At 49.5% G+C, this 24,849-nt stretch overlaps 1 protein-coding gene across 1 annotated transcript; it reads right to left on the bottom strand.

Annotated features, from left to right (window-relative positions):
- Positions 1-8,292: 8,292 nt before the first annotated feature.
- Positions 8,293-24,268, bottom strand: HMCES (5-hydroxymethylcytosine binding, ES cell specific). Its single transcript, XM_061195619.1, has 7 exons — positions 24,199-24,268; positions 23,559-23,767; positions 17,073-17,216; positions 16,161-16,286; positions 13,659-13,840; positions 10,429-10,621; positions 8,293-8,968 (listed from the first exon to the last, which is right to left on the bottom strand). Exons 2-7 carry the CDS (start codon positions 23,739-23,741, stop codon positions 8,732-8,734), a joined length of 1,065 nt encoding a protein of 354 aa, XP_061051602.1. The 5' UTR covers positions 23,742-23,767; positions 24,199-24,268; the 3' UTR covers positions 8,293-8,731.
- Between the last annotated feature and the right edge of the window lie 581 nt (positions 24,269-24,849).

Genomic DNA, 24,849 nt, shown 5'->3' with positions numbered 1-24,849 from the left:
TCGCTCTTGTTTTCTTCCGAGTGGAGTAGGGTTGGGCGCGGCCGCCTCGGGGCTTGGGCTGGATGGGGGGGGGGGGCCCAGCACCCCGGATCCGTTAGAGGTGCAGGCCCGGAGCCCGGCACGAGAGGGGGCCGGTTGGTCCCCGAAGGAAGTGCGGAGTTTACCTTGGTAGATGGGCAGTTGGGTCCACCGCCTGGGGGGTGGGGGAGCGGGGGGCTTTGCGGGGTCTGCGGGTTAGAGACCCTCAGGTCTCACAAAGTCACCGCACGCTGGGCCTTCACAGAGCTTACTGACTCCGAATTCAGAGAGGCTTCGTGTTGCTGTGACAGGACCAGTGGAGCCGGGTTCTGGTTCACTCACCACTAACTGAGGTGTGGTCTGAGCAAGGCTGACCTTCCCGGAGCCTGTAAGTTAATCTGGAGTGCACACGGGACCCAGAGGGTTACAGACAAATTGGCAGGAATGACCTTCAATTCAGCCCTGGGACACCCTCCCACCCTTTGTGTCCAGCATATGGAATAGCTGTGCCTCTAGTTGGGCACTAGACTTGAAGCCTATTCTGACAGATGTGCCTGTGAAGGGACAACCCTGCAAAACAGGGAGAACCCTGGAGCAGTGGAAAGCCAGACAACATTCTAGGATAGTGCATACGCACAGACCAGGCTGAGCAAGTAGGTGAGAGCTTCAGGGGATCTCCGCTGGAGAAGAGCCCCTGGCCAGCAAGTGACCCTGACCATGGCCTGGCAGCCACTACCCTCCTCTGGCACACAGGCTGGGTAACAGGGCAGACCCTTCCCACACTGGGCAAGTGGCCAGCCAGTCCCACTTCAAGTCTCTCTCCACCCTGCTGCAGGCTCTCCCCACTGCTTCCTGCTGCAGGGAACTGCAGGGCCAGCTGCCAGTGTGTTATTGCCCTGCCCTGGCCTGGGCCCAGGGGACACAGCAGCGGGCCGAACCAGCACAGGTGCCTGCCCTGCCCAAGCTTCCAGTCAGTGTGGGAGAAGTGGGGAGACAGAAGTCACAGGGGTACCACATCATTGCCCTCAAGGCAGAAGCTCGGAGAGAGACACTTGAGAGCCAGATGGGGCCCTGATCTGGCTGGCATTAGGGCAAAGGCTGTTTTCAATTCTTGGGAACTCCACCCACCTTGCCAGCCCATGTCCTGGCCACTTACTGATTAGTAACAGCTTCATCTACTTTGCAGTTTTGATTTTGGGGCAGTGTGCCCAGTGCCCTGCTGCAGGGCCACCGTGCCAGCCTCAGCCGGTCCCAAGCTGCCTGCAGAGCCAACCAGTAGGCCACCAGCAGCCAGCAGCAGTGAGAGGCCGCAGCCTCCCCAGGGTTCTGGGGGATGGTGCTCCTGACCAGCTAAACGGGAGCCCTCCCATTCCACACCCTCTTTCCCTAAACCAGAAACCCAAGCCCAGATGCCACCTGGGCTCACCCCAGTTGTCCAAGTCAGCATCTGAGGCTGGGGCCTGGGGCTTGGGTTTCTGACCCTCTCCTAGGTGGCCCTGAGGTTCAGAGAGGGTTGGGAAGGGCTGCAGGGACCTGGGCACGTGGACACTGCTCCTTCCTGCCCAACCCTTCACACTGAGCCACCTCCCCTTCCCAGAGTCCTCCCTGACCAGAGCTCCACCCCTACTGACTCTCTATCCTTGGAAGACATCCCGTGAGCTCCAAGGCCCCAAAGTGCCCTTCAGGTCGGCCTTATTCCGCACTGTCCTTCCAGATTTCCCACTGGAATCCGCCCTTCACTGCGCACACCACCTGGCTCTCCAGCAGCCTCTCCTCTGATGCTGCTGCCCACACCCTTCTCCTGTCACCACCGCCCCCCTCCATTCTTTGAAGACTTAGCCTCTGGCTTGTTGTCCACACCAAGGCCTATCTTCTCCAGGTAGCATCTCTCATTCTTCTGATAATACAAAGCACTTTAATTTTCTTCTGGGGACAAACCGCCCCCCTACTCTCAGGCCACGTGGCTCTGGGGGGTCTGACCCTTCCAGTCCCAGGGATGGTCACATGACCAAAGACCTGGCTGTTGAGTGTTTAGTCTGTTCCTTGGCCACAATGATTGGAGAAACTGGTTCTTGACCCCAGTGAGTTCAATGAGTCAATCCTGAGACTTCCTGGAACTAGTGAGAAAGAGGTGCTCTCTCGCCCAGGATCACTAAGGGTAGGGACACTGGGGCCAGAGCTGCCAGTGGCCATCTTTGTCAACACATAGGGAAAACCCACCTGAAAAAAGAGCCAAGACATAAAGGTGGAGCCAAGAACTAAGGACATTAATGCAGCATCTGGATCCAGCCATGCCTGAAGCTACACAGACCTGGCTATTCTGTGAGCTGATACTTGCTTTTCACATAAGCTAGTTGAAATTGGGTTTATGTCACTTGCAATCTGGTCTCTCATTCCTTTAACTCACTTTATCCTCCCATGCCCATATCCTGGACCTTGTCATCTATTCAAATTGCTCTTCCTCAAAACCACTCTCCTAGGGTCCCACTCTCCTCCACCCACAGGTCCCCCACCTTCCCAACTTGCTCACTCAGACCCTTCAGCCGAGCTGCATCTCTGTAGATGGGTCCCACATCCTGAAGTTGAATGAACACTCGGCGTGTGCCAGGCATTCTGAGGAAGGCTAGAGACCTCAGCCTCAAGACAGCCCAGCGAGGGAGGTGTTCCAACACTCACCTTACTGGTGCTGAAGGTGTATTTTCTGCCCTGACACCACACTCAGCTCCTGCACAGAGCGGGGGAGCCCATTTACTTACTGTGTCTCTTGGATTTGGCTTCAAAGGGCCTCAATTCCAGGTGAACACTGAAGGCACGTGACACTGTGAGGCCCTGGAGGAGGTAACCATTGTGCAGCAAAGGAGACAAAGGACTACGTGGTTTTCTTGTCTGTACGGTAGGGCACAGCAACAGCCCAGGCCCGCACCCACTGATGGAGGGGACTTGGGTGGGGGGCCCGCAGAGGATGAGGTCAGGGTTCTGGGCCTGGGTCCACCATGGTCTTTTCTCTGGGGCGAGACTGTTCTCTCCAAGCTTCAGTTCCCTCATCTATAAACAGAGCCAAAAAAGATTTCTCCTACTCACCTGCTGACCAGGGCGGTCTGAACACACCACCCCTGGCCAGGGTCTCAGGTTTCGGTCTCCATTCCTCGCACCCCTGGGGTAGCGCTCTCTCCTCCTGTGAAGCCGCCTCCTTCCTCTCACGGGGCTGGGACCCTGCCTCCCTGTGAATCTCCTCAGGATCTCGGGTCTACCCTCTGCGCTCCTGGGTCCTACTTCTCCCTGGGCCCCCGGACACCTCTGCACACACTGCAAAGGCCCCTTTCCAGGCCAAGCAGCCCGAGCGACCCAAAGAATGGGGTCTCTACCCATTCAACTGCTGGGGACCAACCCAGCTAAAGCTGTCCTCTGCCAGGACAGGGCCTGGCACTGAGCACAGGACTGAAACCCATGTCCATGTTGCCTCTGACCTTGGCGATGAGGGTATCCTGCAGAAGCTGAGACCTTTCACCCCGAGCTCAACATGTCCACACCTGGCCCAGTAGTCAGAAAAACTGAAGGAGAGTCCAGGGAAAGTAGAGTAATTGCAGGCCCAGGTGCCACTTCCCAACAAGGAGGTAAATCAGCAGCTCACCAACCAAAATGGTTGCTTCCTTCCAAATCTGGCAAGAATCTGCCTGTGGCCCACCCTACCGGGAAACCTAGAAGCGAGGGCGCTCTGGGAGAGGTAGTGCAGTGCAGCCAAACTGACACAGTACGAAGCCATCATGATTCCCCACTACAGAATGGGTGCGTGTGAACTGCACCAGGGTCTCAGACACAGAGGTGCACAGGCCCCAGGCTGTCCTGCCCGGCTGGAGGACACAGACCCCCCTGAAGAGTCCTGCTGATGGTCTCCAGGCAGCAATGCGGCGGAATGTGGACAGAGCTTCCCACCTTCTCAAACCTATTAGGAGCACCTCCTGAAAGTTTCTGATTTCCCCTCCCGAGGCATGGAGGGGCGTGGGCCATCCAGGGAGGCCTGGCAGGAGGATGCCCCGGCCAGCAGTGGTCCCACACCGGGGCTCAGTCGTCAGAGCCGCCTCCTGGGAATTTTTTTTTTAAATTATTTATTTTATTTCTTTTGGCTGCGTTGGGTCTTCGTCGCTGCGCGTGGGCTTTCTCTAGTTGCGGTGAGCAGGGCCACTCTTCGTTGCGGTGCACGGGCTTCTCATTGTGGTGGCTTCCCTTGTTGCAGAGCACAGGCTCTAGGCGTGCGGGCTTCAGTAGTTGTGGCGTGCAGGCTCAGCAGTTGTGGCTCGAGGGCTCTAGAGCACAGGCTCAGTAGTTGTGGCGCACGGGCTTAGTTGCTCCGCGGCATGTGGGATCTTCCCGGACCAAGGCTTGAACCCGTGTCCCCTGCATTGGCAGGTAGATTCTTAACCACTGTGCCACCAGGGAAGTCCTTCCTGAGAATTTTTTATGTGGAAACTATAAACTTCTTTTTGTGAAACCTCCCACTTTTAAAATGTGGGCTTAGAAAAAGAAATACTCCACCTCACACCCATTAGGATGGCTACCATTAAAAAAAAAAAACACAAGTGTTGGTGAGGATGTGGAGAAATTGGACCTTTGTGCCCTGTTGGTGGGAATGTAAGATGGTGCAGCTGCTGGAAAACGGTATGGAGGTTCCTCAATCAAACGTAGAATTGATCCAGCAATTTTACTTCTGGGAACATACCCAAAAGCACTGAAAACAGTGACTCAAAGAGAGATTCGCACACCCATGTTCATAGCAACACTATTCACAACAGCCAAAAGGTGGAAGCAACCCAGGTGTCCATCAATGGATGATGGATGAACAAAGTGTGGTCTCTACACACAATGGAATATTATTCAGTCTTAAAAGGAAGTTCTGACACTTGAGACAACACGGATGAACCTGGAAGACAGCGTGCTCAGTGAAATAAGCCAGTCACAAAGGGACAAGTACTGTATGATCCCACTTATATGAGGTCCCTAGAGAAGTCAACTTCACAGAGGCAGAAAGTAGGATGGTGGGTGCCAGGGGCTGGCGGGGGATGGGGAGTTAGTGTTTAATGGGGTCAGAATTTCAGTTTTGCAAGATGAAAAGAGTTCTGGGGATGGATGGTGGTGATGGTTGTACAATAATGTGAATGTATTGTATTTAATACCACTGAACTGTACGCTTAAAAATGGTTGAGATGGTAAATCTTACGTCCTGTGTATTTTATCACAACTAAAAATAAATAAATACCGTATGGCCCAAGCAAAATCATGTGTGACTCAGTGTGGCCTTCGGTCCCCACCTTTGCGATCACTCAACTTGATCTTCTATGTGGGCTGTTCTGGCTGCTTCACGAGACAAGAAGCTTCGAATGGTGGTGTCCTGATGGAGCCGGAGCCAAAGGACGCCACACAGTGGTGACAGCAGAGACCAGGCTGCCCGTGCTGAGGGCCTGCACCAGGGTGACCACCTCCTCCCACAGGGCTGTTCCTAGGACCCCAGAGCCTTGCACAGTGCACCCTGCACATATGTGCTTCCCTATTCTCACTCACCTCCTCTTGCCTCTCCCAGCTCCTGGCTTTCTTCTGGCTGCCTCCATCAGGGGCAAAAAGTGTGGCCCTGGGGCCCTGCCCCAGCCTGGCTGCCCTATAAAACTTTTTGTGTTATTCAGTGTGATTATCCAACCCCTTTCCCTGAAGCCCCAGCTCCTCCAAACAGTCCTTTAGCTTCCGCTGCCCGCTGGGAGTGTTGCCTGCGGAGCCTGCAGCATGCCTCTCTTCCCTGGAGCCCCGGGACGCAAGGGGGACCCTCACCCATCACCACATGAGGGACACCATGACAAGAGGTAGGTTCGCAGTCTCCAACAACCAGCGCCTGTGGCTGTGGGATCCTGGGAGTTCAACTGTGAGCACCCACTCTCCTGATTCAGAGACGGGCAAACCAAGTCTCAGAGAGGACCGAGGACTTGGTCAGTTTTGTATGTACTAGGGGCCCTTCCATGCAGCCCGCGCCCAAGCTGCTTTCCCCAAGGAATGAGGTCCCACACCCCCCATCACGGGGTGCTCCTCATTCTGCTTGAGAAGAGGGAGCGAGTCGGAGGCCACGCATTACCCTCTCTGGTGCCCACCACCGACCTACCCTCTGGGCTCTCCTGGCAGCAAGCAGGGTCTTGTCCAAACTCTCCAAACTGAGACACCGTTCCCAGGCCAGGAGCCCCTCAGATTTGCCCTCAACTTACCTACGCCAAGCTGTGCGCTGTGGGCCAAGCCCCTCCCTTGCCTGCGTCTGTTCTGCTTGCTTCTATACAAAGCAGGACTGTGCTTCAGGTACACAAGCTTTGCAGGAAGAGATGGATCCAGAGGGACCGCAGACAGCAGCGGGGGAGACACCCGTCTACTAGAATCTGGAGTCTAGGGGACCCTCTGCCTGCTCTAAGGCTGCAGAGCAGGAAAGGGTCCCCTAAGGCCTGGAGCCAAGCCTGGTCATCGTGCAGGTAGGGTGGGGTGAGGAGGGCCTGCCAGCCGGGAGGGAGCCCAGCTGAGAGGCCAGACAGCCTCATTCAAGAGCTGTACCTCCTGCCCTGAGAACAGTTGGGGTCCTGGTCTACTAGATCACACCACGATAGGAGACCCAACACAGCCAAAAATAAAAATAAAATAAAAAATGAATAAATTAAAAACAAAAACAAAGGGCAGGACAGGATGCTATGCTGCTCTAACAAGCAGGAGTAAGTATTGGTAAAAGGTGGGAAAATGGTAATCACATGCCCCTGAAACTAGTGAAAATTTGGAGAGCAACTTGGCAATACCTAGTAAAGCTGATGACTCAGATAGGGGGAAAAAAACTGCCGAAGGAAATGCCCAAGATGATACCATTTATGTAAAGCTGAGTATCACAAAACAATGTTTTGATACAAGAATGTGCTTTTAACATCACATTTATGTCAAAGTATAAAAACCTGAATGAAAAGGACACAGACTCTTGAGGACACTCTATTCTGCCTCGTAAAAGACCCCACCAAACTGACAACCCTGAAAAAGAGTGGGGAAAAGCGAGGAGAAACAAAGGGAATTTTACTTTTGTCGCTCATTAAACTTGAAGCTAATACGACAAAACTCGTAACAGTCAACATTCTGGTAAGGTATCTGTATCTGTAAGATCTCTTACTACAACCCCGTGCCAAAGAGCTCAGAGAAAACTGCAGGCCCCGGGAAAGCGCCCCGCGCCCCTCGCGCCGAGGTTGCTTTCCAAATCCCACACGCCACTGCGCCGCCGCCACCGCCGCCACCGCCGCCACCGGAAGAAGAATTTGGAGGCCTAGGGTCTGGGGCGGGGATCCCGCCCGCCGGCACCGCTCGCCCCCATTGGCAGGAACAGCGCCGGGCCCCACTCTGATTGGTGAGGTTGCGATCCCTGATTTGCATAGGCCCGGCGGCGGCGTGCGCTCGGCAGCCTGTGCGCGGAGGCGCCCCATCCATCCCGCCGCCAGGACTGCGTTTGGCGGGTTCCGTCTCCCGGACGCCCGGATGGGGGGGGGGGGGGGGCGTGCCCGGCGCCGCCCTCCTGGAGGCTGTCCCCGGACCCCTGGGAAGGCCCCTCGGCCTCGGCGCCCCCACCGTGGCCGGCCCGCTCCTCGCCCCCCAAGGCGTGGCATCCGGTTAAGCCTGGAAGGCTGCGCGCGCAGTTAGTGCGCAGCTACGTTGCAGGAGCTTTTGCAGGCCTCCTGTTCACGTGGGCAGAAAGCGGTCCCTGCCTTCACGGACCCAATCATCTGGGTGGGGAGGCGTACAGTCACAACCACCCAAACATCTAATTACAGAGTGACTGGTGCCTGGGACGAGCCTGCAGAACAAACCGCGGGGGCGCTGACCAGGCTGGGGGGGGGATGGCCCCCAAACCCGTGTCACCCCCCCGTGCCCTGCTCCACCCAGGGGCCGCGAACCTGGGCAGGGCTCGCACCCACATCCTACGCTCCCCATGCAGGGGTCTTGGCCTCTGCAACCCCTCGTGTTTGGCAGCTACTCTGGCTCGTGTTTGGCAGGCACTCTGGCTGGTTTTAAGCTAAAAGATTCGGGCAACTTTTAAGTATTACGAGTGAACAGAGACTCAATAAAGAGCGCCCCACCAAGCCTTTTTGTTGTTTCCAGAAAAGCAGTTTTGTCCACAAAAACCCCAATGCCCCACACTGTGACAAAACCATTCCCTAGGACTATGCCAGGAGAAAACAGTGAGATCCAGAGTTCTTCCCACCAGCAGCATTTTCTGAAATGTAAACAGTTTATCAAACACTTTATTCAGAAAAAAATACAATGTTTTAAGAACTTAATTCCAAAGCACTGAAAGAGCCCGAAGGCTAAACAGAAAACAGCCTCTGCTAAGCAGTACCAGGTGACGCTGAGGACTGCCAGCAGGGTCAGACTCTGAGGGAAGGTCCCGGGCTACCAGGAGAGAGCTGTGGGCACAAGGGCCGCCCCCCACCCCCCCCACCCCGCCATCATGAGTCGACGGTGGTGCCTCTCTCTTTTCCCAGGCTGCCCACCCACCCCCCTGGGGGTTCCCAGTCACAGTCAGGACAGCCACTCCCCCAAGAAGCCACAACTGTTAACTAACACTGTGCTACCTCTTCCAAGCCACACCCACCCCCCCAACCTGTCATCACCGTGGTGTTCAGCGCGGCGCACCTCGGCCTTGGCCTCTGGAAGTCCTGCGCTACTGGGTGTGAGGCCGCTTGGCCACAGGCTCCTCCTCCTTCTCCTGCTTCAGCCATCGCTTCAGGAGGTCAGCGCCGCCTCTCTTGGGGGAGACCGGGCTCTTCTTCAAGAACTGGCTGGACCACTGGGGCACATCTGACTCTGCCTTTTGGGGTGTTTTGGTGTCTTGCTTTTTGGGTGACTTTGTGGCCAGCCATTGCAACATCTTCTGGCTGCTGCCACTTGCCTTGAGCTCCTAAGGAGAAAGAAGGAAAAGCTCAAACCACCAGCTCAAGCTTTTGGAAACAGGCCAACTCCAAGGGAAGAAAAGGGAAGAGGCATTAGGTATTGACCTCGGCATGGAAAATGTCACCAAGGGCCAGCTGGGGCCCCTAATCAGGAGTGGGAGGAGAGGAGCAGAGTGTGCTCCAAGGGCTGCAAGGAGGAGGGAGCAGCTCTCAGAGGAGGCTTCCCAGAGGAGGTGTGTGGGGCCAGCCAGAGAAGAGGGCTGCTGGGCACTCCAAACACGGGCAGACAATGAAGCAGTGTCAGGGAAAGTGTGTGCTTCAGCCAAGACCAGGCAGCGTGGGGTGGGGAGGTGAGCTGGAGGGCGGGAGTCAGCCGAGGGCCGAGCGCAGCCCTCTCCCGCGGCACCGCCCTCCGCACAGCCCCCCACCAGCCCCGCTCCCTCTGCTTCCTCTACACCTTCGCCAACCCCGGACTGAAGCTTCTGAGTTCACACGACGCCACCTCTCCAGAATGTGAATTCTTCTGGAGGAAAGACCATGGCAGAAACGGGGCAGTGTCTAGTGCAAAAGGAATACATACAATGACATTTTTAGAGACGGGTAATGAAAAAAAGTGTCAGGGGAGCAGGAGTTTGAGAGAACTGAAGAAAAAGGATGACACTGACAGTGAGTATGAAAACTTAATAAACTTTTAGAAAAGTGGGGAAGGGGGCAGCTGTTCTAGCCATCGTTGTCCTGCACACTTCTCAGGCACCCTAAGATGCCTACTTTGGAACACTCAGACCCATGTCTTACTTCAGGTCCCTCTATGCCACCGACAAACAGTTGCTACTCCTAAACCTCCACCCCGGGTATCAGCAGGGGCCAGCTTCTGCTCTGGGATTTCCTTCTCACTGAGGCCTCTTGCCTGTTCACCTCCCCTTCAAAATACATCATCTGGATCCCTGCCAATTCTCAGAAGTTGAAGTTCACGGCAGGAATGGTCTCCAATCCCCCTGAAGGGGAACGAGGATTGGAACGCCTCCATCTTGTGGTTGGGAAAACAGAGGTGCAGAGAACAGACATAAATCACACCTCTGGTTGGCGAGAGATACAGTTATGGTCAAGGGCTCCTTTGTCCTTCTCACAATCACCCTCTAGATTAGGAATCCTCAAACTTGGCTTATTATCAGAGCCACCAAGGCAGCTTCTTAAAGATACAGAAGCCCAAGCCCAGCCCTGAATACTGAAGCAGTAGGTCTAGATAGAGGCTGGCACTTCCATTTTGCAACAGGTCTCCTGAGGACTCCCGAGTCACAGCCCGCTTTGAGAGTCACTGCCCTGGTCCACCCTGCCGTGCACGAGGAAGGTGAATCTGGGGTGGTCTGTATTCAGTCTCTGACTGTGAAAGGTCACAGCATGAAATGAGCAGGTCACACTGACGGAAGGCAGGAAGCTCAGACAGGACCGCCGCAGTCAGAGCCCCTACCTTTCTGCCCAGCAAGCGCAGAGGAAGCAGACACTCAGGAGTGTTGTTCCGGGAGTTGTTCACCACGGAGGAGACTGGGTGGAAGGTGATGTTCTCTGTGGGGTGAATTAACTTCAGAGCTTCTTGAGCTGAGACCTCCCCGAAGTCCAGCCACGTAGAGACTGCCTCCTCTCCATCTAGTATGGCAGGCATCCTAGCCCGTGCGGTGAAGACAGTGGTCGGGAGCAGCAGGGGGGGGCGGGGAGAGGCCTGGTCAGCTGAAGCGCAAACTGCCCCAAGCAGCAGCTCACCCCCCATCCGTGCCTCACATGCCAGTTGCTGCCCGGTGTCCCCCACCCCCCACCCCCAGGGAACAACAGGGCACAAAACTCAACACCAGGAGAGCCAGCTTAACAGAGTCAGATGGCAAAGACAGTGCCCCGTGCTATGAGTGGATCCACTCCAGTGTACACGCTAGCAAACTGGTGACCTTTATGACACTCCAGCCTAGACTTAAAGGGAAAATAAACCCTGGAAAACGTGTCTATCAACAATACTCTCCAGCCTTATCACCCGTGGAAGATTTATCTAAGAAAGAGCTATTTATATAATTGTGAACAAAAAGAAACTATGGCTCAGAAAAGCAAAGAGCCTGCCTCAGATGACTCCTGGTACCCAGCAGATGTTAGGAAAAGATCCCTTGTTTAGCCCCCAATTTTATGTTCTAGGCCAATGCAAAGAATGTACACACTTCATTGGTGGGTGGTACAGATAGGAGATAAATGCGTTAACATCTATTTTAATAATTATTATTACTTCAACAAGTCAAACATTTTATTTTATTTTAATTTAATTAATTTTTTTGGCCGCACTGCATGGCTTATGGGATTCTTAGTTCCCCGACCAGAGATCGAACCCGGGCCCTCAGCAGTGGAAGCACGGAGTCCTAACCACTGGATCGCCAGGGAATTCCTCCAAACATGTACTTTTAAAAAGTGTTTTAAGGGACTTCCCTGGTGGTGCAGTGGTTGGGACTCCAAGCTCCCAATGCAGGGGGCCCAGGTTCGATCCCTGGTCGGGGAACTAGATCTCACACACATGCCGCAACTGAGAGTTTGCATGCCACAACTAAGGAGCCCACATGCTGCAACTAAGGAGCCCGCCTGCCACAACTAAGACCTGGGGCAACCAAATAAATTTAAATAAATCAATAAATATTAAAAAAAAAAAAAAAAGGGTATTTTAAGATCTTTGAAATCCAGATGCATTTTATGATGAATGGCATCTCTGCACTGTATCACACTTTAATTGGCAATAATTGGCAGCACTTTATTTTTCTTAACAATGTATAAAATAGTGGTACAAAATCTTAGATTAGATGAAATAGGAATTTATTTTAAGGTGAATTAGCAAAAACTAGAACTATTATATCCCATGAAAGCATCATTTCAGACAGAACACTTAGGACAAGAGGGCTAAAATAGGTAATCCAGGATGTGCAGCACTGCGTTCTTTTCAGCAAAAGATCATAAAATTACTTCTGAGGACACTCAGATCTGGCAAAAACTGTGAAAGTGTTACACAAGTATAGTCAGTTCTGCTAACGTTTGTTTTTTATTTTATTTTATTAAATATATTTTTTAAATATTTATTTATTTATTTATTTGGCTGCTTTGGGTCTTAGTTGCAGCACACAGGATCTTTGTTGCCTTGTGCGGGATATTCACTGCAGCATGCGAACTCTTAGTTGCGGCATGCATGTGGGACCTAGTTCCCTGACCAGGGATCGAACCCGGGCCCCCTGCATTGGGAGTGCAGAGTCTTAGCCACTGGACCACCAGGGAAGTCCTGTAACGCTTGTTTTTAAAATGAAAATCTGTTCCAATGTGATTGATCTATCAGAACATAATGCAGATTTTGCCTTTGCTTATATATGGTTTTGTCTGTGAGAAACACAAAGTGAACACAGAAAACTGCACCCCGCGGAACTGAGCCTTGTAAGAGTACACAAAATGCACACACCTCAAACATTGACGGCTACCTTGGCTCACTGCATATTATCCTCCAAAGTTGTGTTCTGTTCTCATTTTGCATTTGTAAACTTTTCTCTATATTAAAAAAACTATTCATTCAACATCTCAAACATGTCTAAGCTTCCTGGCTCAAACACGCTAAGCAGTGCATGCAAACAGAAAACTTGTAAGTCTTGACGAGAAGCTTGAAATAATAATAAAGCGTCTTGAAAGCAAGAAGAGAACATGTGATATCTCCCAAGCAACAGACATAAAGGATCCACAACAGTAACAGGGCTGGGAAAAAAGGAACATCCACGGCTGGAACAATTGCAAGAAGTGTTATAAAGTCAATACCAGCCAGGTCTGAAGGAATAGAAGCAATGGAAAGATTTAGTATATGGACTGAAAGCCGAACAGTAAAAAAACTAAAAAACTGAAAGCTTTCTCACAAAGAGAATGCCCTCTCTATACACAAAGACCACACAAACACCACAGAGGTGGCTCCTCTTAGTGCTAGTAATGGCTGTTTTGGTGGCCTCAAACACTGCTGCAATTTCCAGAGCTCTCAGCTGTTGGGAGAAGACGTGAGTACAGATGAAGATGCTGTTAAGGAATTTCCACTAGTGATACTGAAGTTAATTGGAGGAGGCCATACATTGGACCAAAATGTTCAGTTTTGATTAAATACATATCTGTTATAAAGGCATGCCTCGAAGGAACAACGTTTCAAAGGCAGAAGAACATGCCCCAGGATTTAAGACTGCAAAAGACGATAATTTTGCAGAATCTTCCTTCTACCACTGCACAATAACACAAGCTGCAACTCTTCCCACACTCACCTCACAAGTCAGTTTCAGGTCTTTCTAAGGTAAAGTACCATATTTATTGTAATATCTATGTACTTCTTAACCACTTAATGCATGGAACGATAGTACTGTTTTTACTAGATTCCTATTTTTTTTTTTTTTACTGTGTCACTGACAAAATTTTTAAGTGTTGTCCCCTTAGTCCCACTTTTCCCGTTAAGTCCTATGGTTTTCATAGTGCAATTTTGCATAGTGTGGTGATTTTTAGGAATGCATATCATGTTACAGCCAAACTGACTATATTTTGTGAACAACTGTCTTAGTTTCCTACTCTCTAAATCTGTGCATACAGAAGCTGCCTATCTAAAAGCAAAGAGGACAAACCCTGCCCTGAATCCTTTTGGACCCAGGCATGAGAAGTGTGACTTGCCTGTGGTGGATGCCGTTCAAGCCTTTGCAGGAATCCACTGTGATGATGGTGTAAGAATACAGGCAGTCTCCTCCCTCCGGGGGCTCCCAGCAGTCAAAGAGCCCGGCCATTGTCAGTGGCCTCCAGTTGTCCCAGATTTTCTCCCAGTCCTCAGGGCCATCTGCAGCACCCATGCTCTCTGACTGGAAGCAAAATCCATGGTAGATTAGATACTCAGCAGCCGCCTTCCCCCCTGCAGGTTGGGTACTATTACAGACTTGAGAGCATGGCGATCATTTTAGAAGTAATTCAGCCCATGCCTTTAGCATGGGTCCTCTTGATCCACTGTCGCAGAAGGAAAGAGGCTTGGTGGCAGATACTCACTGAAGCAATAGATTTATGGCTCCTTAATGCTTTCACAATACAGTTTAACACCTTCAGTGGATATTCAGGCCTTCCATGATCTGGATCATCATTCCGGCTTTCAATTACAATGTTAACTTGAATTAAGCCCAGCTATTTCTAAATGATGCCCTCATGCAATTTCATGCCCCTCTATCTCGCAGAAGCAACTTTCCTCTGCCCCAAAGGTCTTTCCTTCCCTTTTTCATCATGCCAACTCCTACTTGCCATTTAAGATTCAGTTCAAGGCCTAGAATACAGAAAGCTGGAAAGTGTCACCTCCACCCTAACAAAAAAAAAGGTAGAGAATCTAAATAACCGTAACTTAAACTCATCAGAGAACTGAGGTCACAGGGCAACCAATTAGCCTAAACTTTATGGAAAGACAGGGTCATCCAAGAGGAGATGAGACACCAGTACTGGCTTCCCAGTGGTAACAGAAGGAAAACAAGGCCTCCTTCATGCAGCAGGTAAGAATTCAGATAAAATTATCATCAAATTGCTCGATGCAGAGTGTGGGCTAGCCTGAGAGCACAGAACCCCTGGGGGCTGCAGACATCAGGGAAGTTTGCCTCAGCTTGCAGACCACCCTCCACAGGTGCTATCGAGAGAGACTGGGGGCAGGAGACTGGAGAAAGCTTCCTTGCCAATGCGTGCTAGACACGGGGAGCTCTTTTGCCTCAGGGATGGTGAGAAGCCTCACCTGGTCACTTCTCCTCTAAAGAACAAAAAGCTTAAGGGGCCAGGGGAAGTGATAAATCCTATCGCTCCTAAGATACAGGTAAAGACCCCCTGAGACTGGAAAAGGGCAAAAGAAAAAAACCCTCTACGCCCCTGGGGAAGGAGCAGGATCTCTGAGAAAGCCTGAGCCTGAGAGCCGGGGGCACAGCTCTGCTTAAGACTGAGACTGAACCAAGACAATGGAGAACTCTCTCCACCTCCCTGCACACCAAATGACAAGCAACAGCAGTCTACCTCTGGGGGAGGGGCAAGAGCATGGAGAGATCCTCTGGAAGGCACAGGCTCAAAGGGACGTAACAACAGCTGCAGGGAGCAGGGCTATTGAGAAAAACCCTCTGGAAAACCAACCCTTACCCTGAACACAAGGTGACAGCAGAGAAATATTTAAAGCCTGTGGTGCACAACAAAACCAAACCCAGTTCAGCTCCGGACGAGATCAACTCAACCTCGGACATTAATGGCCTAATGAAAGAATAAACAGGGGCTTCCCTGGTGGCGCAGTGGTTAAGAATCCGCCTGCCAGTGCAGGCAACGTGGGTTCGATCCCTGGTCTGCGAAGATCCCACATGCCGAGGAGCAACTAAGCCCATGCGCCACAACTACTGAGCCTGCGCTCTAGAGCCCGTGCTCCGCAACAAGAGAAGCCACCGCAATGAGAAGCCCGCGCACCGCAACGAAGAGTAGCCCCCGCTCGCCGCAACCAGAGAGAGCCCAGGCGCAGCAACAAAGACCCAATACAGCCAAAAAAGAACAAACATATCCATTTCCAGACACAAATATTATTGATCTCAGTCTCTGTCCTATCTACTATGTCTGGCAATCAATAAAAAATTATAAGACATACAAAAAGCCAAAAATAACCAATGAATTGCCAAGATATATAGAAATCAACAGGACCAGACTCAAGAGATTACATTTCCCAAATGCTGAAACTATCAGACAGAAATTTAAGTGTAATTACTATATATATATATTAGCTATGTATTACATATATATATATATATATATATATAATAGCTCTTATAGAAAAGGTAGAAAATATACATGAACAGGCAGATAAGCAATTTCAGTGAAATAAGAAAGAAGAGTGAACTTAAAAACAGGTCAATAAAAATCTCTCAAACTGAAACACAGAGAAAAAAGAATGAAATATACAGAAGAGAACATCCAAAAACTATGGGACAATATCAAACCGTCTAACACATATATAATTACAATGCCAGAAAGAGAAGAGAAAATGGGGCAGAAGAAATAGTTGAATACATAATGGCTGAGAATTTTCAAAAAAATAGGAAAGACATCAAACCAAAAATGCAAGAAGCTCAGAGAACATACCAAACACACAAAGACACAGACACAGATATACACTGCTGATGATACCTTTTCTGTTTTGATCTGGGGGAAGTAGATGAAGTAGGGCTGCGTCTGGTTTGTTCTCTGACGTCGCTGCCACTCATAGAAACCATCTGCTAAAACAACACAGCGTCTTCCCTTTCCCAGAGGCACCTGAGGGAAAACATGAGCAAGATATGGTTTTAGTGATGGAAACATGTTTCATGGACTTAAAATCTCAGATCTGCCAATGTGTGACCTCAGAGCAGTTAATTCCTCTGTATGTCACATTTCTTATGTATAAAGTCACACTTACACAGATGTTGAAAAGATTAAATAATGTACATAGCAGGAAATAGGCACTGTGGTAGCTAGTCCCCAAAGCTGGCCCCCCAGAGAACCACGCCTACCAATATTCACATGCTATGTAGTCCCCTCCCTCAGTGATCTCAGGCTGGCTCTGTATGACCAACAGAACACAGCAGAAGTGACGCTGTTATGATTTCCAAGGCAAGGTCACAAAGCCCTGCAGCTCCTGCCCTGCTCTCTTGGATGGTGAACTCTGGATAAGCCAGATGCCATGTGAGATGCCTGACTACCTTGACACCCGCTAACAGGCACATGGAAAGGCCTCCAGTTGTTCTACTCATCCCACCTGAGGTGCCACACATGTGGGTTAAGACGCCACCTGGGACATCCAGCTGTCATCTGATTAGAACTACATGAGAACCTCTGGTTGAGTAAAAACTGTCTAGTTGAGCCCAGGCAGCCCATGGTTTATTATGAGAAATAATAAACTGTTGTCTTGGCATGCTTTGTCACACAGTAATAAAGAGAACAGCACTCTACATTAATAACTGGGAACACACTTCGGAACTATTTCTCAGGTATATAAGGCACTAATAGTTCTGTTAGATAAAATATCAGAATATGTGCCTTTTCCATAGACCAGCTACCTACCTTAAAGGACCGTTTCTCCATTATGGTATCACTACGACAGTTGCTAGTGTTGAACTGCAGCTTGGAAGGATCAGCTTCTTTAAACCAAGATGGGACCAAGCCCCACCGCATGGGAGCAATGATACGCTCAGATGAGTCTGCGCCCTGCCACGAAAAAGGTTAAGATCCAGTGAGGAGATCATAATGAAATTTAGAAAACCTAATTCAGTACATGCATTACATTACTACTAGTATCAAAATACAAACAGGATTATTAATAGGGAAAGATTCTACTTGAAAACAATTTTAATGACGTATCATGATGTGCGTAATTTGAGTTCTCCAGCAACCATATTTATTAAAATGTATGACATTCTGCTTGGGTAGGATGGGGGATACACAGAGGTTTAATTTCTGTAAACTTTTAATGAGTGCCTACTGCAGGAGAGACATAGTACTAGGCCCTGCACTTCACATGGCCCCAGCTCTCAAGAAGCACACGTTACAGGCAACCATCATACAAAAAGGTACATGCTATGATTAAGGGATACATAGGGTAGTATGGGGGCACATGGAAGGTGCTTAACCTCAAAGGGCTTGCACTATAACTCGTGAGGCCGCACAGACATTAAAAATATGAAGTAATAAGATACCATAGGCTAAGGGCCATATAAGTGGTACACACAAGGAGTGTCAAAAAAGTTCAGTGGAGAGTGATCTGTGAGAGATGGAATGGAGAAGTATTATCAACTCCTTGGGAAGGGCAGAGGGGAGGGAATAGGGTGAGGTGGCTCTTGGATTGGATCCCACAAGAGGTACAGGAATCAGACAGAGAAGAGATGGGAGGAAAGACCAGATATGAAATTAGAGGCCGTGTCAAGAATGTGCAGGAAGTGGTTTTGTGCAGCCAAGTTATAGCAAGCCTGAGTATGCTATTTGTAGGAAGGCCTGCTTACAGGATTGGCCCTCAGTTAGGATCTGAGAACTTGGATTTTGAGTGTTTCCACCTTTCCCTAACTGATAAAGATGGTATACTATGCCTACTTTGTGCAAAAAATGAGGTTTATGCTGAGCACCTGCTTTCCTTCTAGGAGTCTAGAATTTTGTTACTTGCTAGGCAGAGAGTGCCTACATGACCAGACCCCGACAAAAACCTTGGGCCTAAGTTTCTAATGGGTTTCCCTGGGCAGAAACACTGCATGTTACTACATTTTTCACTGCTGGAGAGAAAACATGCTTGGTGTGTCCCCTCACAGGAAGGAGAGACTATAAGGAAGCTTGTGCATGAATTTCTCCAGATTTCTACTTGTTTCTTTTCCCTTGCTGATTCTACTGTGTATGCTTTCACTGTAATAAAGCTTAGCCACGTCACATGCTGAGTCCTTCGAACGCACCTCCAAATGTGGGGGTAGTCTTGGGGCCTCACCCTCAACACATGGTTGTTAAACTTTTTTTGGGTAACTGGCCCCTTGAGAATTTGATGAAATCTACAGATTAAAACGCACACACACACGCACACACACTATTCTCACGGTGTACTACACTGAGTTGGAAGACACCAGTGAGCAGAGAGTACATTTTAGGTTCTTCTAGGGTGGTACAGTAGGTCTGGTGACAGTAGTGAGAATAAAAGACATTCAAAAGATAGAAAGAAAAAAAAAGAGAAGAAATTGTGGTGTCAAATGGACAAAGAAAACAGGGATGATTAAGTTTTCAGGCCCAGAAGCCTGAAATAATGACGGTGCTATTGAACAAAAGAGAAAAATCCGAAAAGAGGTTTGATGTGGGGAAAGAGCACACGTTGAATTTCAGGTAACAGCAGGAAGTCTGTGGCAGCTTAGAGAAACGGTCCCAAAGTCTTTGACGCTTCTCCCATCAAGAGCTGTGTGGGGGACCTATGTGCCCTTTTCTTGAATCTGGACGGGCCTGTGACCTGCTTCTATCCAACAGAATGTGGCACGAGTGACACTGTATGATTTCTAAGGCTAAGTCAGAAAAGGTTTTTCAGCTTCCTCCTTGTTTGCCGAGACACTGCCTTCGCTGCCCTGAGCTGCCATATAAGAAATCCAGCTACCTTGGTGAAAAAGCCCAGGCTTTGTGGAGAGGCCACATGTAGGGGCTTTGGTCAAAAGCCCCAGTTCAGAGCCAGCATCAACTGCCAGATAAGAGAGTGAAGATGCCTCTAGATCAGATGTTGGTAAACTTTTCTCTAAAAGGCTAAGTACTGTAGAATTTACAGTCTTTGTTATAAACGCTATTATAGGGACAGAGCAGCCATAGACAACAGATAAATGGATGTTGCTCTGTCCCACAAAATTTCATTTACAAAAATGATCAGAGGGCCCTAGTTTTCTGCCTCCTGCTCTAGATGATTCTAGCCCCAATGCCTTCTCAGCTGAGGCCCCAGACTCCAGAGAAGAGACAAACCATACCTGCAATGCCTTCTCCTAATTCCTCACTGGTGAACATAACATAAAGGTTGTTCTGAGTTACTAGAATAAAATCCACAGACAAAGGTTTACTATGTCCAACAAGCATGTGGAATTAAAGCTTAGGAGAGAGGCAGCATAGTACAGAGAATGGGTCAGCAAACTTTTTCTGTAATGGACCAGACAGTAAATATTTTTGGCTTTCTGAGTCCACACAGTCTCTGCTGCAACTCAACTCAACTCTGCCACCGTTGGTAGTGTGAAAGCAGCCAAAGAACAAATGAGCATGGCTGTATTCTAATAAAACTTTATTTATAAAAACAGGCAGTGAGCCAGATTTGGTCTGAGGACCATGGTTTGCCAACCTCTGGTATAAAGGAAAGAAGATGGCCTTTGTAAGAAGACCCTGGTTCAAAAGTCCCTTCTCCGCTACTTATGAGGTTAGATGTGCGGCATGGAATAGGCACACTAATTGTAGTTTAATATTTTTTGAGGTTATGATGAAAAAGAAACAGCAAAATCTTCTATACAAAGGTGACTGGTAAAGCCATTAGGATAAAGTTTCTTAGAGAGCAAATCAATCACAGGATCAAACCTGGGGGTACAAAAACAAAAAGGAGAAATGAGGAAAAAGTGCAGTCCAACAAAAAGTTCCTAGAGAGATAAAAGCAGAATGAAAAAAGTTGAGAGGATGGAATTCCAAGAGGGGAATCGTCAGTAGTAGTGTCTTAGAAGGGCTTCCCTTTTTTTTTCTCTTAAATTTATTTGGCTGCACCGGGTCTTAGTTGCAGCACGTGGGATCTTTAGTTGCGGCATGTGGGATCTAGTTCCCTGACCAGCGATCGAACCCAGGACCCTTGAACTGGGATCGTGGAGTCTTAACCACTGGACCACCAGGGAAGTCCTGGGCTTCCCTTTTGTTTAAAGCTAATTCCTCCACTGTGCTCTTCACAGGATCCTGTCCCACTTCTTTCAAAATCTTGCCTGTATTAGTTAATCCCCTTGCCATACAAACACACACACACACACACACAACACAGACCCATTCTTGTTATACATGGCAGGTAGGTTGTACAAAGTTGCCATGAACACTGAAGTAGGGAACACTGAACTGCGGCTCTTAGAGGAAACACCGTTAGGTTGCCAGGAACCTATAGTGACAACATTTTCATCAACTGATCAATATACAACCTTGTCTTCTGTGTTTTTGTTTAACATATTTATTATTATATGTTAAACTTTATTTAACATATATTGTTGGTTGATTAATGTTGAATTCATGACCAACAGCCACAGTAACTCATGCCTGAACGAAGCGTCTCTAACACATGTATTTTCTCTGTAAGGCATATTACGCCCTTCTTGCATTTAGGAATTCTAGCCCGCACTTTACCACTATGCTTGGGGACAATTTTAAACACTAAGATCACCAACAAAAAGCATAGAAATGCAAAAAACATGGCAATAAACAGATCTCAAAAAAGACACTTGTTTATAGTATAAAAAGTGAAACAAGAAAGTAGAACTTCATCTTACTTGATCTCAGTTAGGAATACATATTTGGGTAACTTGAATATTTCACCACTCTGTATGTCCACGAATGACTACAAAAGCATCATGAGTATTATTTTGGGGGTTACAAAGTAGGCAAGTAGGCAAATTCACCAACACAGAATCTATGAAGAATGAGGATCAATTGCATGTATATATACATATATACAGACATACATATATACATACATGTGTTTCTTCCTCCTTAAAGACAGAAGCAGCCTTTAAAACCAATAAACGAGCTCGCAGGATAACTAAGGAAAAGGTGACCCTGGAAGAAATGGTAGGGTAGAGAAGGAAGGAAGAGAAAGAATGTGTGAAAACACAGAGCTTTTGTAAATCCTCTTTCTCTTCCGGAATCAAATGTGTCAAATGTGGCTTCCAAGCAGAAGGGCCCCCGGCACAAAGCATAAATGAAAATAAGAGATAACATTATCTCACAGCCAACTAAACAATCTCGCATGAGAAATTTACAAGACAAGACTCTAGATCTGAGGTTCTGGACACTGGGCAATTCTGACACCGCCCCCCCCCCACCTTCACTTCACCAAGCCCGGGGGTGAGGGCTGGCCCACTGGCATCGAGTGGGTATATCGCATGGGTATTTGGCAATGTCAGGAGACATTTTTGGTTATGATGACCTAGGGAAAACTGGCATCTACTGGGTAGAGGCCAGTGACGCTGCTAAACATTCTACAACGCACAGGTCAGCTTCCCACAACAATTATCCCACTTAAAATGTCAATAGTGCCAAGGCTGAGAAATCATGCTCGTACGAATTCCACTGATCACCTTTAACCTGAGTGTGTTCAATGGACAACTGTAAACCAAACCCAAATATAGGGCTGCCCCATACTGGGAGCAATGAATAGAAAGCGGCTTCTAAGCCAAAATACTTAGAAAATATTGCTCAATATTAGTCATCTTTTCCTCTACCCTCTTGGACTCGTAACCTGAACAGCTGGTAGCACTGGGGGTAGATAAATGAAAGAGGAAGTAACTTGCAAGTCAGTGGCTTCAAATGCAAATGTTACAATCTATACACATGTGCTGACACTGATGGTATGGATTAGCGATCTGAAATAGTTCTATTTTCGCTTTACAATTTACGATGTTCATTTTCAGATAAATGAAACCTCAAATATTTATGAAAATTAGGAAACCCTAGCAATCTTTATAAAATTTATTGGAGATGTGGAGTCAAAACATTCCATCAGCAAACTGACATCACTGACAGAAGAGGAGGGCTATGCGTGTTTAGGGGCTCCACCTTCCCCATTCCTAGTTCCAGGAAGTATCCACTGGAGTGGGAACAGTGGACGGGACCTCGGTACCAGCTCTTCCCTCACTGCCTGGGTAACCCAGGACCACTCACAATCTTTCTACACTTCTGTCTTTACATCTGTTAAAGTTTTCTTCCAGCTAACATTCATTCTATAATTTTAATGACGTGGTACAAAGAGAACCAAGGCTAAAAAATAAGAAACCTCACACAGTTAATCCTTCTTTCTCTTCAAATTATGCCTCCCTCTGAAACGTTTTATTTTTTCCTTTCCCAGTCAAGGTTCCCCATGATAGTGATTTTACTTTGATTTGCCTCTCATTTAAAAAAGTCTGTTTAGTTTCAACAAGTATGCATCCACTAAAAATGGCTCGAGAATAACTATTTCATGTAAATGGCTTCATTCAACCAAAAAGATCAAAGTCATCTGGCATTTTTTTTTTTTCAAAATAATCTGATCCCCGTAACGGAAAAATGAAACTTTTTTGACTATCATATTATCACAACAGTTCTGAAGAGTATGCAGCAGGGGTATAGTCAATTGTATCAAGTGACTTAAGCATTATGGATCAGAAAGAATAAAAATCCAAGATGGAAACAATCAGGATTTTAAAAAACATATCAAGGATATTTAAAATATTTAAGACATGGAAGAACTACTAATTTCTGGAATGAAGCATTTTTATTACACTGCAGGTATGCATGCATACAGACACACACTCTCCCTCTTTCAGGAGATAAAGCCAAGAACCAAAACATGATTATAAATTATCGGCCACTCCAACACTACAGAAGTAGACTCTACAAAGATAAAGAATGCAATTAAACTTCAGAATACCAAACCAAATACCTCTGTTCCTAGCTTCAGTAAAAGACAAACATAAAAAGATGGAAGACGCAAGCAGAAAGAATAGAAACTTAAATGTTCAAGAAACGTCAGAGGTGTTTTTAGACTAGCTAGTCTTAATCCTGCCCTAAGCCCAGAGATTCTGACTTCGCTGGACTCGTAAGGGGCATGGAAATCCTTTTTTTTTTTTTTTAAAGATATTGAAAGGTCCCTGATGATCGGTGAGGTCTGAAAGACGCCACCTTCAACAGTGCTTTCAAATGCATATGAACCGGGCAGGCAGCAGGGCTGGCGCGCCTCGTGCAGAGCAGCACGCAGCTGGGGCCCCAGGAAGAGTGACCCGTGCCGGAGGCGTCAGCACAGGCGCAGCGGCGGGCGCAGGGCAGGTCCGTGCTCACCTTCTCCACGTGCAGCCGGGACAGGAGCACCGGGCTGCTGGACTGCGGGCTCTTGTTGTACGACGGGCAGTACCGGTCCGGGTCCCTCCACTCTGGGAGCCGCCGTTGGCCCTGCCGGTCCCGGTAGGCGCAGGCCCGGGCGAGGACCTCCTTGGGCAGGTGGCAGGACGTCCGCCCGCACATCCTCGGCGCTGCGAACACCGCGGGCCCTGGACGCGAGGACGGGGTTCGAGCGCCTCAGACGCGGGCCTCGGCCCCCTGGGTCTCCCTCCGCGCCCCGCCCCACCCTACCCTACCCTACCCTACCCTACCCCCACCCCAGGCCCGCGCGCCGGGCTCACAGGGACACCTCCCGCCCCGCGGCCCGGCCGGGCGAGGAAAGGAAGCTTCTCGGCCGGGGGCTCCTCCTGCCCCGCAGGCCCCGGCCTCCCCCGCTCCGCCCCGCTCCCTCCCGGACCGCTGACCCCGAGGACCGCGCCCCACCCCCACCCCACTCCCGCCGCCCATCCGGTCTCACTTCCCCCTCAGGCCCGCCGCCCTCCCGTCCCGCCTCGGCCCCGCTCACCGCCGCTCAGCCCCCGTCCGTCCCACTTCGCCTCCCCCTCAGGCCCGCCTGCCCGTCCACCCGTCCCCTCCTCACCTCCACCTCAGACCCAGTGTCGGCGTCGCTCTCGGCGCGCCCGCGCTGCCCGCGCCAGGCCCCGCCCCCAGCGCCAGGCCCCGCCCCCAGCAGGCCGGCCCCAACCCCCAGCGGCCGGCGGTTCCGCCTAGCGCTGGGGCTTCTTCCCCTCCCGCACCGTGCAGAGGGTTGGGGCTGTGGGACCTGACAATCATGAAGGAGCCCGAGCAGGAGCCGCTGATTGTCTCGAGGACTCGTCCTCCGTGTGGGCCGTTCCCCTGCGGGGTTAACTCCCTCCCAGGGCGAACCTCGGGAATGGGCCGGGAAGGGTCCCGAGGGTGCAGGCTGGCAGAGGCCCTAGATGCGACCCGGGGGCCTGCAGCCCCCTCTCCGTACAGCGGGAACCACGACTCCAGGGCACCGGGTTCTCGTAGGGGTGAAATCGGGAAATTTTCTTTACTTCGCAGTCCTACTAACGGCCCATAGTTTCGGGCAAAAATTGAAAAACCATCAGGAAAACTGCCATGGATCACACAAGTCACTCTGAAACTTCGGTGGGCACCAGAACACTTTCCAAGGCCCCACATTTCCCCCACCCCCAAACCTGAATCTCTAAGGGTTGAGGCCTATGTTTTTTAAAAATAGGCTTTACAGGTGTATTTCAGCCACAAA

Source organism: Eubalaena glacialis, chromosome 7, assembly GCF_028564815.1.
Source record: "Eubalaena glacialis isolate mEubGla1 chromosome 7, mEubGla1.1.hap2.+ XY, whole genome shotgun sequence".
Classification (NCBI taxonomy): Eukaryota; Metazoa; Chordata; class Mammalia; order Artiodactyla; family Balaenidae; genus Eubalaena; species Eubalaena glacialis.
Note: the sequence above shows the minus strand (reverse complement) of the source record. Positions and strands in the feature narration are given on the sequence as shown.

What these genes read in the sequence shown, in the direction of transcription:
- HMCES (XM_061195619.1), bottom strand. Translation starts at nt 23,741, where the DNA reads ATGTGCGGGCGGACGTCCTGCCACCTGCCCAAGGAGGTCCTCGCCCGG. An exon ending in TGGAGAAACGGTCCTTTAAG is followed by an intron (nt 16,287 to 17,072) that starts GTAGGTAGCTGG and finishes GTTTTCCCTCAG; the next exon opens with GTGCCTCTGGGAAAGGGAAG. An exon ending in CCCAGATCAAAACAGAAAAG is followed by an intron (nt 13,841 to 16,160) that starts GTATCATCAGCA and finishes TTTTGCTTCCAG; the next exon opens with TCAGAGAGCATGGGTGCTGC.